Consider the following 17396-nt stretch of genomic DNA (forward strand, 5'->3'; position numbering starts at 1 on the left):
TTCTTTTTGGTTTGGGATGTTTCTTTTTTTGTGAAATTGATATGATAATGGTTTCAGCTCTGCTCAGGTTGAGATAGTTTCTATTTGTAGTTGATGTGGGTCCACAAACGTGATTCTCGTAATGTCTATATTAATGTAGTATATATGAATTTTTTTTTCCATAAAATAGGACAAAACAAGAAATTTTTAGGGAACAGGAAGCCACACACTCCTAATTCAAAAGATATCTGCCCCAAGACAACTGCTTCAGCTGAGTGGTTTCTTTGTGTCTTGTACTGGCAGGGGGCAGGACTGAAACTGTCACTTGGAGGAAACTGCTTTCCTTCCTATCAGAGTTTGTTAATACACCATTTCCATTCTTCATCAGAACAGTGCCATCAATTATCAGATCTCCATGTCTATAGCTGACATCAGTAAAGAGAAAAAGGAGGAACTTTCAAAACCTCTGCTTTGCTTTAAATGTATTTCTTTATTAACAGTTTTTGTTATAAGTACTTAGTGTTCAGGCTGTTTTCATGTAGCTTTTGACTTCTGCTTCGGTGTCTTTAATGCTGCTGGAAAAAAAAAAAAAGCATTTGACTGCTGTTATGCTCTCTGTTGCCGTAATCATCCTTCTAAACAAACGTTTGTGTCATAGCGTATGGTTTTCTTGCAAAATTAAACTAGGAGATTCTTGGTTAAATCTGAGTTAAATAACAATTTTATGCACATGTAAGTGACAGGGACTGTTCAGTTCTGTCTGCGTTTTACAGGTGAATAAAATCCTTGCGATTAAAACTTTCTTCGAGAACTAGGAAAGAAAATAAAAAGCTTTGGAGAAGTGTCTGTTGAAGAAACATGCTTGGGTTTTGGCAGCGAAGTTTGTGGTTAGCTATGCTTTGTTAGTGTTCAGTTTTATAGGGGCAGTGCTAGCGCTCACATTTTCTAACAGATAACAATTGTCTGAATTATAGCTTAGGCTTATTAAAATATTTAAAGGTAAAAGCACCATATTTAATTCTACATGTGGGGAATTTTTTGTTGCAGCTAATTCACTTATTCCCACTGCCTATGACTCAGTTTTGGCATTATAGCCCATTTACAGGCTTTCACAACTATTGTTTTTGGCAGCTAATATTGCCCAGAGCTACCATCTTTCCTTAAACTTATCCAGATCAGGCATTAGTAATAAACCCCATAGAACAAATAAAGCTAGATATGTAGGAATCAAAGACTAAGTCAACCAAGTCTTTTGCAAGCTTAAAACTAGAAAGTTTACAGTTTAGACAATCCCAAAGCATGAGCTATATTTTGTATAGGCTATCACATAAAGCATGTCTTTGACCTTTTACTTCTAATGTGCAGAAGGCATCTCGAAACATGCTGTCTCTAGCTGTGGTTGATTTCTTGACATGTTACAACAGAGGACAAAATCAGTGGGCAAAAATAAAGAGGAATAATCTTTTCAACGTGGTTAGCAGCCTCCTTTAACTGTTAGGTGATATGGTCTTTCTGGCTACTCATACTGCTGAGTTACAGCAGTCATTCCTGTGCCTTTCCAAATTCTTCATAATTCGCTTATGAGGTTACCCTGAAGTTCCTAAGTGGCAGGAATATTGAAGTACCTACTTTTCTTAGGAAAAAAAAAAATATATATATATATACACACATACATACATATATATATGTATATATTTAGATATGTATTTATAAAGAGAGATGAATGGCCTTACTGATAGTTTTATGTTTTTCCTATTGTAGTGCTCCTTAACGAAATTCCTTTATTGTGCTCCTTAACTTGTTCTTCCAGATCATTGATCTTACTGGGAATAGAATTCATCACCTTGCTTAGTCTCTTATTCAGTGTCTGCTACTTGCCATTCTAATCCAATTTTGTGAGATTCACATTAAGGAGACTTGCATGTTAAAACAAAGGAAGTTTTGTTTGAGGTGTAATTTAAAAGAAATATCCTAAATAATGGGATAGCTTCATTGGACTTCTGTTGCACACGTGTTACTCATTGACAGGAGAAGATAACTTGGCTGTTGATAGGCAATAGGAGGCACAAAATCAAGCCAACTATTCAAATATATTGAATCAGATTCCAAAAGAATCTCGAGGTATTTTAAGGACTGAGATTTAAAAATAAGCAGAAATACACACTGCTATATGTAGAAGTACCTGTACAACCAGGAAAGCCTGCAACCTTTTATAAGAAATTATTCAGATAGGAAATATGCTAAGTATTGCAATATTTTAAATAAAATCAGATGTAGGCTGTAGAGGTTTAAAAAAGAAGTATGTGAGTGTGAATGACTTCGCAATGTAGTCTGAAAGATAGCAAATGATGGAAGTTGCTGTTTATGTGTTCACAGTTAACATAGGGGAATTCCTTGGATACATCTGTAATTGAAGGGTAGGAACATTGCTGTGGTATTGTGGTCTTGAGTGTTTGTCCACAGGCATTAAACATTAAAATAATTCAGTACTGAGAAGTATTGAAATCTAAAACTATAGTGACACAAAGAGCAAAAAAGACTATGACTACAAACACAATAATATAATATTTCATATTGCTGCACAGCACTGTTGTAGATTTAGCATGGTTCTCTTAGTTAACAGAACCAAGAAGGATGTTTTCTGGGTCATCAAGCCCAGCCTTCTTCCAGTGATTTTTACTGTCTTCAGCTTATTATCAGATCAAGCTTTTAAAAGCAGCTGTCACAGGCACAAAGGCTGTCCTTGAACCTCCCTGTTTCTTTTTGGGTTTCTAGCCTTACACTTTATTCATAGAGCAGCTCTGTTTTGATCCATATTTCTACGGTGTTTTTCTGCCATTAACTATTTCTCTCCTGAGGTTTCTGGGTAGAAAAATCATGTTCCATTTGTTTTCCTTCACTTGGTCCTCAATTCTGCACAGATCCCAGTGTGAGTTAATGCACTTTTAACAGGAAGAATTGGAAATGTGTGTGATATCCCAGATGAGGCCCCACTGATGTCTTACACGAGTTAATTCTTATTTGCGTCTTGCTTTTGGAAGTATCTCACATGACATGTCTCAGAATGGCATTTGCTTTTTCCAGGCATTGTCATACTGCCTCACAAGTTTCCAGCTGACATTTGCATATCTTCACCATTTCCAATTGAATATGCAGCTTATAAACAAATGTGTTGCTATCTTTATGTATATGTGAATACTCCATCCCTGGCAGTGTTCAAGGCCAGGTTGGATGAAGCCTTGTGTGGGATGGTTTAGTGTGAGGTGTCCCTGCCCATGGCAGGGGGGTTGGAACTAGATGATTTTAAGGTCCTTTCAACCCTAACTATTCTATGATTCTATGATTCTATGATGTGTGCTTTTTGATGTTAAAATAATTCCTTTTTCTCAGACTGTAGTCTTTGAAATTAAATCAGCACTCCTGACTGATATTGCTATGCTCCTCTCTGTTATATACATTACTGGCATCAGAGTTTTGCAGGCAGTTATCAGGCACTTTTTTTGTTTGGTTGATTTTCCTCCATCCTGAACTAAAAAATGTTAGTGATTGTAGTTGCTTTTTGCAGTCTTCAGTTACCATTGTGACTTGACACATGTAGTAAAAATCCCTGTTTCAGGCTCTGTGGTTCCACATGTTAATTCCTCCAGAATTCTTTGGTGATTATTTATGTTCCCTTGCCCTCCCCAGCTTGAACCACTGAGCTCCCTGAATTTTCCTTCTTAACCTTCATTCCTGTTAATTAATCAGCCTGCTTTCGCCTTCAAGTGCTTTATAGTCCTTACTGAGTAGCAAGGAGGAGTACTTACAGAGCTCTTTCTTCTAGCTGTGCCGAGATTTTCTTGCAACTCTACCACATTCTTACTTTCTTTCCTGGTTATTTATATATGTACATCTATACACAGACACAAAGGGATACAAAAAAAGTAATAGCACTTTTTTTTTACTATTTGCTTTATGTCAGCTTGATTTTTATTATTTCTTGAGCATGTGCAAATGCCGTAACTGGATTTCTATATCTTAATTCCAAAATCTTCATATCTTACTGAGTTTGCATTTCTTTTAAATTCATACTTCCATTCATTTTCATGCTATTATTGAAGAAAAAATTAAAGAAGAAAAAAAGGAGGCCTAAGACACAACCTTTTAAAATGAAGATTTTATGAAGATTTTCTGCTGTCTTTAGAAATATCTCTAATAACATTCTCTCCAGGTCCAGTGATACATGCAGAAATAATCCAAGTGGCTTATATACAGATTTAAAAATAAGGGATGTAATTAAACCAAAGCTACTATGTATTTATTGGATTTGGGTTCTCAAAATAGTTTGCCTTGATACCATAATGTGATCACATCTGATGAATTTTTTAGCTGCAAAATATAAATAACTATCAGTTTAGTTGTCTTGATTATTGGTTACTGTGGAACAAATGGTTATTTCTGTGCCTAGCAAGAGAAAGTTTAAAGCATTATACTGCAGTGATGTTGTAAAAACATTTTAAGTAAAGATAGCACAGAATCTGAGTAGTGGTTAAAATTCTGATTTTCTATATGACAGCTTTTATTTAGTTTACTAAATAAACTAAAAAACACTTTCAGTGTGTACAGTAAATCCCATTATATTTGTGATCAAGAATAAAGTAATTATGCCTTCTCCCTTTTATCACAGATTCCTTGCAGCTTGGAGTATTGGGATGAGCTTCAGAAATCATTTGTTGCATTCCGGGAATTCAGTCTGTCAGAAAGCAAAGTCTGTGAACTACAGCTACCAAGTATCAACCTTGTGAATGATCAGAAAGAGCTCATAGCCTCCGACCTGTGGAGGATTGTCCTGAATAGCAGTCAGAATATGGCTGATGACCAAAGGTAATTTTAAAGGAGGAGAGAAAACCAGAAATCTAATGCTACACTCTTGAGAGATCTTTTTAAAGAGACTTAGGAAATAAGATATTGTTTTCATATGCGGTAAGAGTAGCTGGTCTTAAATGACCCTCAGACTTGTAGTTCATCTTCATGCAAGGGTATGGATTATGCACAAAAAGAGCTCTCTTACATTTATATGCAGCCTGGCAGCATTACATTCTTCCGTTTTCTGAATACAAGGATTACTGTAGAATGAAGACAAACAGGCCATATACTGAAACCTCTTAGCTGCACGATGTGGTAAAATTAGCTAGTTAACAAAAGAAGGATGAGGCACAATCCATTGTATAACATAATAGTAAACATTCTTCTTCGTTGTACTCCCCATACATCACCTTTAATTTGTCCTCAGTGCAAGTCAATGAGTAAAATAAGCCAAGTGACTATTTTAAATATATTAAACAAAACTTGTGTACTTCAAGAGCATTGCATTATTATTTACAAAGCTTGCTTATAATGCTAACAGTAAGAAAATTAATCAGTGTTTCCAAACACTGGGATCCATTTTTCATTATGTTTACAGCTGGAAACAATGTACAATTATAAATACTCTGTTTGCATTCATCCAGTTTTGGTTAATATGTAAAGTGAGAAGGAATGACTAGAAGTTCTCTACACAAACAGCAATAGAATTGCTTTCAAAGATCTCCTTAATATTGTATAGCTAGAGCAGAAAGCCCAGAATGACCCTGTTGAATCATTGGTATTTGCTGATTTTTGCTGCCTGTGTATGAACACATGCTCGAATGAGTGTGTGGCATCCAACATATATGTTATGTGAAGCTACAGAAATCAGAGAAATCAGGAAATATGAACATTTCTAACGAAATCAGTGAAGAAAAATGAACATCTGGTTTCCATTAATAGTATCAGGTTGGAAATGATTTCTTGATGTTAATTGTGAAAGAATGCAGTTTCATCATTGAGAAGTTAAGTGTTTTAGACAAGGTTAATTCCTCTGAATGTGGGACCTTGGCAAAATTGCCTTCCTGGTCAGCTTAACACCACGGAAATGTGAACTCGGTGGGAACTGAAAATGAAGTAGTGAAATTTAGTAGATTTTTTTTTCATCAAAATTTTGGCAGTTTAATTGTGTTTACTGTTTTCTGCTCAAATAGGGTTCATCACTGCATGCAGGGAGATCCGATAATCTAATGAATTGAGATTGTTCAGAAAGGTGTCCCTGTCCATGGCAGGGGGCTTAGAACTAGATGATATTTAAGGTCACTTCCAACCAAAGTGATTCTATGGTTCTGTGACCAGTCTGAGGTGATTTTTCTCAGAGAAACTTAACAGGTCAGAAAACCTCAGAGATGAAGCTTTGACCTATGGTGCTTGAGGCACGCTGTTGCTTCCTTGAAGACACTGGCTGTGTCTTCAAGAAGGTCATGCCAGTCACATGTCACTGAGCTGGAGATTTTGAAACTCTTCACAAACACTGAAATGCATATAGTTACAGCTACAAAACAAGTTTAAGGTAGCAGTTAAGCCCCAAAGGATCACGTTCTATTAAAGGAAAGCCTTGTTAGGAGGTGGTGACAGATGCTGTGGACCCACAGAGAAAGACAACTTTTCTAGACCCCTAGTAGCAGATAGGAAGTCTGTGCTGGCAGTGACTTTGCTGAAACTTTGGCTTCATCAAACAAACATACTGCTAACAGTTTGGATATTTTCTTGTGACCAAGAACCCTAAAATGTATTCTGGAGTCTACTTGGCCAAAAATGCCGAACTTTTTTGGTTTTAGGAGAGACTACCTTATGTCATGGTAAATTTCAATGCTAGGCTTGTTCCTGAAGCAGACTTTAACATGAGATGGTACAGACTTGTGAGAAGAGCCACAAGGAGCCATGCTCAAAGCTAGTGCTGAGTGTTAGACTAGGGAACTTCAAGGCTGAGGGATCTGCAAGTGAGAGGATCTTTGTTATCCTGCACACTCATGATGATTTGACATTAATTACATGCTGTAACTGTGTGATTGATTAGCAAATTTAATTCACTATTAATTGTAAAATACAAAAATGCTTAGATTTGTTGAAGTTTATTTTCTCAGTTTGATCTTGCATTTTGGGTCAGACTGGCAGCTGCCATATGCATGCAGCTGCTCCTCGAGGATATTTTTTCCTTCAGATTCTGCAGAGGTGGTTTTTTTTGTGGTAACCTCTATGATATGCTAATTATTAATAGCAGAGAGCTGGTCCCTTGTGTTTTAACTACTTTATTACTGATTCCTAGCATCAGTTATAAAGTATGAAATTTATGTGGCTCATGTGACAGGAAAACAACAGGGTTTGTGAGAAGATGTAGATCCAGCTGATACGTTCAGCAGTAGGTGGCAGGCTGAAGTATATCAACCAGTAATGAATATAGGAATATGCAAAGATGTCATGATCCGAATCTTGTGGTATGCAGGCTTTTTCTGAGTTTGATCAGGAACTAATTAGAAGTATAAAAATCAGGGAGCAATCTGGCTAAGGACATAATTTTTATGCATATATTGTTTATTTTTTTAAGAATTTTGCAGACTATTCATTAGTCAATGAATGTATAAGGTTTGAATGAACATTTATCAATGTTTATTCAATGAATGAACAAATATGAAGTAAGATCTAAATAAAATAATTTTGCATTCCCTTGGGGATTCAACATAGTGTCTCTCGAAGGAATCATATATGGCATAAATGACTGTTTATGGAAGACCTTAAAATAGGGAATTAAAAGGAAATGATCATCAAATATTTTCAGAGATTGCATTTTTGTGTTGCAGTACTAGCAAATTATAATTAAAATTACTTCCCTTTAAAGCTCTGTTTGGTTGGTGAGACACTAGAGCTCCTCCTTAGTTTGGTTGGGAGGAGTTTATCATTCTTTGTTTAAGTGGGTTACATTGCAAGATGTTTTATATATTTGTGCATCTCCGGTGTAATGTAAACAGTATTTTTATAATTACTGACATACTAATGTGAAATAGTAATTGAAAATGCCTTAAGATACAAACCGTGAAACAAGTACAAAAACATTTAAATAAGCCTTAAATTGCTACTTTTTAAAAATTAAAGTGAGGAATCATGATCATGTTTCTTGCTAATTGTTTTAGCTTTTATTCAAAGTAAATGATGTACTGGATTTTGACCTCTAACAATTTGGGTTCAGACCAGCAGTTGAGTCATAAATTAAATGAGTTAAGTGGTCTCTTTCTTCTTCCCAGTGGATATTTTCCCATGTTGCGGTTTCATCACAAATGGCAGTTTTGGTTTAAATATTCCACTCTTAAAATAACAAGAATAATGCAGGTCACTGTTAAGTCATTGTTCCCAGTTGCCATATATTTAAATTGAACTGTTTTGCTTGATGTGAAGCTATCATACTTTATAATATATAATTACTTTGAATGGAGGTGTTTTCCATGTTAAAAAATTTGTTTCATAGGATTAAAAAAAAAAGGGGGAGCAAAAAGAAATTTCTAGTATTAAAGTCAGGTCAGTTTTGCATAGAATTTCCTCTGGTTTTGCTACACCCATCTCTCAGCATGTGTTTGTGCCAAACACAAAGCAGTAGAAGCTGGTTATTCCTTTTCTCCACAGCTGAAAAATTGCGGACAGTTGACAGTTCATTTTGTAGCTCCAAAGCAGCCAAGAGAAAGTTGGAATTTTTTATATACTGTATTCCTTTTGTGCGCATATTTTGATTTCACAGTCAGATCTAACTATGATGTTAATGCTCCTACTGTTGGTCACCAAGACTTAATAAAAAGTTGCCTGGGTTTTCAGTAACGCTGCTTTATTTTCTGTTTGTGCACAGCATGTGATGAAGGACTGTGTTTTTGATTTCTGTGCTCTATGCGAGGTAAAAGGATAAAGTAGCAGTGCTAAAGGCCTGACGGAAGTCTACTAGGCAAAAAGTTTAAATGGGATTTAATTTAAAATCAAAGGGTCACAGCAGTGATTGTAAGGACTGCAGTCCGCCTTAAAAAACTGCTCATTCTATATTGTGATCTCTTATTACAGTTCTATTTTAGATCAATACTATAGTAATTTGGATGCTGCTTTCAGTATATTTTGTACTGTAACTGGTTTATACCGTTACTGTATTTTTATTTTCATAATGACATCAGGGCTATAATTCTTGATATGGTTTCTAGTTGAGTAAAAATCAAAAATCACAAATAATAAGACCTGAACAAAGTCTGAACAGATAGGAAAACAGTGATGAAAGAATCCTCATTGCATTTCTTTTTAAATGATTTCTAGAAGGTGATCTTGTCTCTGAAGAGTGATTTTCCCTTCTAAAACGTAGCTTATCCCACATTGTCCTGCTTTTCTCAGTCCTTCACTGCCAGCATTTGTCCCTCCCTTGCATGGGAGAGGATGCAAAGCCAGTTCTGTCCCAGGGAGCAACATTGTCCCATCCTCATTTGCTGTTCCACTATCATTATTTTTTTAAGCATATGGTTGGCCTCTGAAGTTTGTTAGGGAATCATTTTAGTGGTGGGCCTTTTTGGTTTCTATAGTGATTGTCCATGAGTCACTTTGAATCTTACTGTTCCAATCATTTTAACTTCCAGAATATTACCTCTTCTTGGTCTGCTGCTTGTGGGGCAGAAAAGGTCAGAGCAAAGTATGGCTAAATGCTTTAAATTATTTCCCTGGTGTGAAGCTCCTGCCACATTTCCTCCTGCATCAGGCATGTTATGTTGCCCTGTAATCATTGTGGTTATGAATGAGAAATGAGAAAGGTCCCATCACAGTAAAATGCTTGATAAATAAAAACCAGGTATATAAAATTTGACTAAGTAAGTATTTAGAGATTTTGTTTGGGGCTTTATTTTATGGAAAATATCCATCTCCAAAAAAACATCTTTAAGAAAATTAAAATGCTGAGTCACTGGTAGGTGACTTGAGGAATAGGCTTCTAAGGAAAAGAAATTTATTCATTTAGAATAAACCTCAAATTTTAGAAATAAATGTCCTTCTTTGTTACTGCAGATAGTGCTGAAGCTGTTTGATGCAAATTAAGTATTAACTGAAGGTATTAAAACATAATTAAAAATAAAAAAGTTCCTCATAGTTTGATTAACATTTGTTTGCACCTCTCTACCCTTTTTCTGTTTTAATTCCACGTGTCCCTGAACTTCTGTTTCTAATCAAAATGCAATGAGCAACGATAATTAAAATGTTAAGAGTTATTCTAAGAGAACTAACCAGTTTCATAGATTCAGAAGTGTTAAATGGTCTAAATCAGCATACGAATTTTGGCGGCTTTTGTATTTGCTTCCGTGCTTTGGTTCCAAACAATCTAACGAGTATCCATGGCAGAGCAAAGCAAAGCATCCCATTTCTTTGACCCTAGTCCAGTCTCACAGATGTTTTGTCATGTAAACACAAAGAATAATTTTATTTCCTAATATGCCAGTTCTTAAAAACCTGCAACACCGTTTTTGCAATGTGAACGGGCAGTTTGAAGAGGTAAAGAAGCACAGGAAAGCAACTGAAAATCTGATTATCTGTCTTTCATCCTTCACAAACCTAATCCATTCTTGATGTCTTGTCTTGATTCTTTGATAACGAGCTAATTTTAGTTATGTTTTACTGTTACGCTAATATTTTAATTTATGTCCACAAATCTGAAGTTGGACTTGAGCTCCGTAAATAAATACCGTGCTAGCTGGCTACTGTAACACAAAATAATAGTGATAAATTTACTTATCCATGGAATTTTATGCATTTGCAGCTGAACATCTTGAGTATCTACTATATTCGTTCGTAATTTTGTATTAACATGCATGGAATTATGAAAACTTTGGTCCTAAAGGCGTAAGACGTTGCTTTGAAAACCAATTTAAACTTGTGTTTGCATTTAAAATATCTTTAAAATGTTTATTCACAGTGCTTTGTAAAAGCTAATTGCTTTCTGACAAAAATAGTAAGTTGGTCTTAGTTAGTCCTTCATTAAACTTTATTTTAAAAATAAGATCATTATTTGACTGAGGATATGACCTTAGCTTTCTTGAGTCAAACTAAAACTCTTTAATGCCAAACTGCAAAGGGAGTGAGAATAAGGAACATTAAGGGTAGATTTGGCTTAAATTAGAAAGTTTATTTGTACTTCAGTGGTGTCTTAGCAACCTGTAGAATTGTGATGTAGTGTTAGTGTCTCTCAGGAGACTGAAAGATAATGCTTGGAAATTCATGGCGTTAGGAGCGCGGCTATGGAAAAAAAATCAGCGGGATGGCATTTTAAATGTATAGTTAATATGTTGTAATAGGTGCTGGTAAAAGGCTCCAGGCTGAGCTTACGATACTCGGAGATGTTTTTTAAATGATGACTCTATAGAGTGAGAAGGACAAAAGAAAGAAAGCTTAAAGGGACAGGGTTTATACATAAAAGTAGTTTGATGGTTGTGAGTTGGTTTCCTTAAAATGAAATAAATGTTTCTCTTGACCAGATTAACTTTCAGTTCATTCTTACAGCTTTAGTAGCAGTAATGTACTCTGATCAACTATATCAGCAATTAAAGATACCTGGTATGTTTTGGTTTTATTTTCTGTAAATACACTTTGCTTCTGCATTTACAGTTTCTAAATTGAAAGTGCAGGATGATAAAAGCAATGTTGAATTGCAAACTTGTCTGCTATGTTCTGCTTGGGAAAAAGCACATACACTGAGATTAGCAATTAGAAAACTATGACATGGGCTGTGTCAGAAAACCAGCACAGCACATGGCCAAGTCCTGCTGTAAAGTAATAAAATCCTGGAATTGCTGAACTGCCATTTTGTTATGTACCTTCCACAGCTCAGAAAGTGAATCTGGCTCACAAAGTGCATGCGATCAGCTTGTGACTCCCACAGCATTAGCAGCCTGTACCAGGGTTGACTCCTGTTTTACTCCTTGGTTTGTGCCATCACTAAGTGTGTTGATCCAGTTTACCTATGTGGAAGTCCATCTCTGCCATCATCTTGATCAACTAGGCACAGGTATGTATTCCTTTACACAGAATAATTAAAATATATAGTTCACACGTGCTGCTTAATCACTCTTCTGCTGCAGGTAGTCCACATTTCCGCATTCAAGCGGGCATTCTTGCAATAAATTATCACCAGCAGCCACTGGTGGTGCAGACTTGAGGGTAAAATGGATGACTTTGGTACATTGAGAAAGTACATAGGGTAGGCAGTGGGGCTGCCTGGTCAGTCCCCATCCTGCCTGCAGAATGGGTAACTGTAGAAGCCGTTGTTTTCCGTAGTCTGATCAGTGACAGCAGGTGCCACTTCAGTTTTGAGCCATCTTAATGAATGAATTTGGTCTTTTAAATTTTCCAGCATATTAACAGTACTATTAAAATATTTGAAGATTTTGAAACCCCCTTATAGTAAGAATTCCTTGGAAAGGCTCTGAGAACTGCAGATTTAGCTGTTATTTCAGTTAAGATCAATTTTGGAGCTACATCTGGTTTTGTTCAGTGCTCTCTGTCATTGCATTAATGGCAAATACATTCCAAGAGATCTTTAGATTATTGTCTGATTTTCACATGCCAGGAATACTTTCTGTGGAAGATGAGCAAATATCTTGGATAATTTTGACAGGGACAGCTTTTGCCATGAGTAGTTTTTGTGTTTCTGCAAGTATTATAATATATGCATTATCAAATCATACCAAGACTGACACTCAATGTCTAGCAAATAAATTCTTGTCTATAGGCTACCTCTATCAGTACATAATCTCCCTCACTATTACACTCCAATTCCAGATGCTTGGTCTTTAAAATTACATGTACTGGAAAAGGCAAAAATCAGATTAAAATCAAACCCAGCTGTTTCATTTTTCAACAGCAACTGAGTTTATGCTGATGCTGCTGTTGTTCTTGTTATAGGCCTTAAGTTTTGGGGCTCTGTTGTGTTATGTTGTACACGAAAGGAGCACAAAACTTACTGTATCCATTATGAGTTTGTAGAATAATAGGGCTTGATCCTGGAAAGTGATGAGTGTTTTGGTTCTAAATCTGTAGAGCACTTGAGCATATTCTGATTTTAAGCATTTGAGTAGTTCTAGCAACATAAATAATAACATCAATGGAAATATTCGTATGCTTAATGCTGCAGAAGTGGTATATGTGCCTTGCAGTATCTGCTGCCACAGTGCTCATCACTTTGCAGGACTGAGACTTCAATGGACATGATAAAATAGATTTTTTATATATATTTCTCATACTTTAGTCTCAGGATATTGTTTTGTTTAATTTCTAGTATTATGGGGTAATATGTAGCATCTCAGTGGGTTTCTGGTCTTGAACTCTGTAACTGCAGCGAAGACCATTTTCATTTTGAGGCCTGCAAGCCTGCACAGTCATGTGTCAGCAAATATCATATTGCTAATTTTTATTTTATTCAAAACATGCTATCATATATATCTACTACAGAAAAAAAGTCTCACAGAAATGTGGTTTCTGCTCCAAATAGGTGGCAATCTGAAGTATTCTGCAGTGTGCTGATAAAGCAGTTTGGGTGGCTAGTCTATTTATCGTAAAAAGATTTTGGTTTGCAGATTCTTTTTGTTTGCAGCTGCTGTTAATTACAGTTCTATTTTACGTCTAACAGTGTGAACAGGATTAATTTCAGATTTCAGAAAATTTGACTGTTACGAATTTTACTTCTTTTCATCATATGTACAAGCAGTTAAAACACAATTTACAAAACCATACAGAATGTTTCAATGGTGATGCTCTGATCTTTTTTGTTCTTTTACTTTTCAGCACCACCAAAGTTTCTTCAGCCATTTTCATCTGATAAGAACATGCCGTCTGAACTAGAATACATGATAATTTCCTTTGTTGAGCCTCATGTATATCTTCGTCAGTGGAGCGACGAGTCAGCATTCCAGGAGATCCAGTTTTCAACTCAAGCTGACTGTAAACTTCTGGAATGCCGAAACATGACTATGCAAAGTGTTGTGAAACCTTTCAAAATCTGGGGGCAGATTGCTATGTCCAGCAGCACTGTAGGAAGGCTCTTGGACTGCACAATAATGGTGGACCCCGTTTTCATCAACTTTGGCCAATATGCACTTCATTCTCTAAATACAGCAATTCAAGCTTGGCAGCAGGTAGGCCAAAACAATAATGAGAACAAATGTAGCTATTGCAATAAATTTCGTATCAAATTAGAATACCAACTGCATTCATTAAAATTATTCCAAGGTGTAAAAGCTTTCATTTAAAAGTGCTTTTTGCTAATAAACATTCATTCCGTGTTAAAAATTAAAATTAGGAGGCAATGAATGCTATATGTAAAGGTAGATGTAGCCAGAACTGCTTGAGTTTTGGTGAAACTACATGGATTTATATCAAAATAGTCAGGATCTTGGTCTTGAAATGCATAATGTTCACTTAATTTATAAAAAGGTGAATGATGCATGGTATGTAAGCACAGCTCAGTCTGAGTGGTAGAGCATATTGTTTCCAGCTACTACTTCTATCCTTACTGAAGTTCAGCACTAGTTTCACATTACACTCTGTGCAAGCAGCATTAATGGCTGAAGCCAGTCCCAGTGTAAGGAGCTGTACTTCTTCAATGACCCCACGAAGGCCTGTAATTCCCTTATTCCACTACAGCCTTGAAATCAAATCATTCTCTTCATCTGCCTGAAAACCTATGTGGAGCCTGGGAATTAATTACCTATCATGGCACTACAATAACAAAACCCCCCAAAAAGGATAGAACATGTGTTTTATATCAAAAAATTCTTTTTTAACGGCATTCCATGGTTTTCTTGTTGCAAAAGGACATTCATAAAACAAGATCTAGTGCGATTTAAATCTTTACAGCTGGCTCAAATATCAATGTGAACAAAAATCTTTGTAGCTCCAATTTCTGGTTTTTGTCATATTTTGAACAATGCCTTTAATAAAAAACAAACATAGAAAGTAGAAGAGAGTCGTTGATAGGCTGTTTAAACCCAGAATATTTCTGACTTAGTACTAGTCCCTCATCTAAGACATGTGTGGCAACTACTGCAAAATGGCCTTCAGAAAGGTCAGTTTCCTCTTAGGATGGAAAAAAAAAAAAAAAGATCTCTCAGACATAGCTATACATATAAATAAAATATGGTGCATAAATATTTAAATGTTTTAAACCACATCAGAGTGTGAATGACTGACTGACTACTCTGTGCCTTGGAGGAATATTCTGAATTGAAAAAATGGAATTGTATATTTGATTAAGTAGAGCCATATGTCGCATAGTATATTGCTGACAGGTACATTCTATGAATAGTTGGTACTGATTTATACATGGATTTGGCAATGTTAACATGAGCCACAGGAGGATATACTTCTGTAATTGTTGCTGTAATTTTCTCGTTTCCTCTCATGTCAAGGGTACTTGCCACCATGTTCTGATGTGGTGGGTATCTACCCCTGACTATTTGAGATTAAAAACTTGCATTACTTTGAAATTAGGGAACAGTTAACACACAAGTGAGTTCAAAACAGCTTATTAAATTAGTTATTACTAAGACGTTTTGTATGTGGCTTTACCTCCAGATCTGGAGGGGGGCACGCACTGCACCAGGAGGGAATGAATTTCCCAATGATAAGCATTATTTGATGTTTGCTGTTCAAAGTACAATATAAATGCTGCCAACTAGAAGCATGAATTTAATAAGCAGGAAAGGTTATTTGAATTGTCCACATATTTTTTACTGGATTAATATCTGAAATAAGTAATGTTGTACTCAGTGGACAGACAGATGAAGCATGAAGCAATTTGACCCTGCACCTTTGGGTCAAGAGTTCAGGATTACCAGAAGCCTCTGTCAGTGTCTTTGTTTCTTAGATGTGGACTGATTTTTTTGTTGTTGTGGTTTAAATAATGATGAACATTTTGAAAGTAGGTTAGGCGTAAAAAACACAAGGCATACAACTTGCTTTATACTTCTAAGTCAAATGTTGAAAATCTGAGAGGATTAGCACTTTTTAAAGACAGTTTCCCCTTTTGACATATTTCACTGTCTAATCTGAAATCCCTGTTTAACTACAAGCAGAAACAGACTAATGTACATCTAAATGCAAAGCTAAAGTAATTGTTTTAATAATCAAATAACTGGGCAGGGAACATCAGGATTTTTTTAGTTTAGTTTTTTTATTTAACAATACCATGGAGTATCTAGTGAGATAGAAAATGTGTGTCTCCTGTGAGTATACCTGGGGGTGTGTTGGTTTTTTCCCATTTACTTGGTCATTTAAGCCTTCACAAGTTATTTTATAGCACTAGTGTCCTGTGGTATCTAGATACACAGGGTCAGGTGAGAAAACAGCTCCCCAGGTACAGTTCTAAGTGAGTATTCCCAGGGAAAAAACTTTGTGGTCTCACACGGTAACTGTTTTCCCAAGCCCCTCAGAAGTTATAAAAGCTCCTCTTTTAAGCCTGTTTTAAACCATTAGAACTTCTTTTCCTTGAGGTCTGTGTGGTGCTTAACCTTTCTGTTGGCATTCACGTAAGTTTTCTTAATGAGCTGGGATCAGTCAAAATGACATCTGTGATCACAGTAGTTTCCCCATATTTTTACCATAAGCACAGAGAACAAAGGAAAAAGGTACAGAAAATTTGCATGCAGCTTCAGTTTAACTTTCTAGCTGAGAACATCAGGATACTGCCGTAAGAATGAAGTTTAAACAATCAGAAGGAAAATGTTCTTTTCTCTCAGAGGAGTTTTGAGGGAGATGAGAAATTGCTAAAAACTTTAAAACTTTTGATTCAAGAAACATTACTAGGTGCTAGAGAGAGAGAGTGTGTGTATGTGTTGGAGAGAAAAGGCTTGCATAGGTCTTTGGTAGCTTATGAAGCACACAGAAAATAACTTTGTGCATATAAAGAAGCCTAGGCTTTTATAGTGGTGTGGTTTTTTCCAGATCCAGAAATGCTTTGAAATAGCTGTGAGTTGAGATGTGTGTTGTGATTTAAGCCCAGCTGGCAACCCAGAACCACGCAGCCGCTTGCTCACTCCCTCCCCTTTCTCCCCCTGCTCCCAGAGGGATGGGGAGGAGAATCGAAAGAATGTGACTCCCACAGGTTGAGATAAGAACAGTCCAGTAACTAAGGTATAACACAAATCACAACTGGTACCGCCAATGATAATAATGATAAGGGAAATAACAAGGGAAGAGAATACAACCACTCACCACCTGCCAACCGATACCCAGCCCAACCCGAGCAGCGATCTAACCCTTTTGGGTAACTGCCCCCAGTTTATATAGTGGGCATGACGTGCTGTGGTATGGAATACCTCTTTGGTCAGTTTGGGTCAGGTGTCCTGTCTCTGCTTCCTCCCGGCCTCCCCTCCTCCCTGGCAGAGCATGAGACTCACAAAGTCCTTGGTCAGAGTAAACATTACTGAGCAACAACCAAAAACATCGGTGTTGTCAGCCTTGTTGCAAGGCCGAAAGTCAAAACCACAGCACTGCACCAGCTACTAAGAGGAAGAAAAATGACTGTTACTGCTGAA

The 17396-nt window shown here is 36.4% G+C and overlaps 1 protein-coding gene across 1 annotated transcript in view; it reads left to right on the plus strand.

Moving 5' to 3' along the window:
- The window catches only part of VPS13B (vacuolar protein sorting 13 homolog B), a 439495-nt gene that overhangs the window by 371707 nt on the left and 50392 nt on the right, over positions 1-17396 (plus strand). The window contains exons 40-42 of the mRNA XM_065668694.1: positions 4646-4842; positions 11691-11872; positions 13648-13997. Of these exons, the coding sequence (XP_065524766.1) occupies positions 4646-4842; positions 11691-11872; positions 13648-13997 (729 nt within the window). The remainder of the gene's footprint in view (positions 1-4645; positions 4843-11690; positions 11873-13647; positions 13998-17396) is intronic.

The sequence above is a fragment of the Lathamus discolor genome, chromosome 2, assembly GCF_037157495.1.
Source record: "Lathamus discolor isolate bLatDis1 chromosome 2, bLatDis1.hap1, whole genome shotgun sequence".
Taxonomy (NCBI): domain Eukaryota; kingdom Metazoa; phylum Chordata; class Aves; order Psittaciformes; family Psittacidae; genus Lathamus; species Lathamus discolor.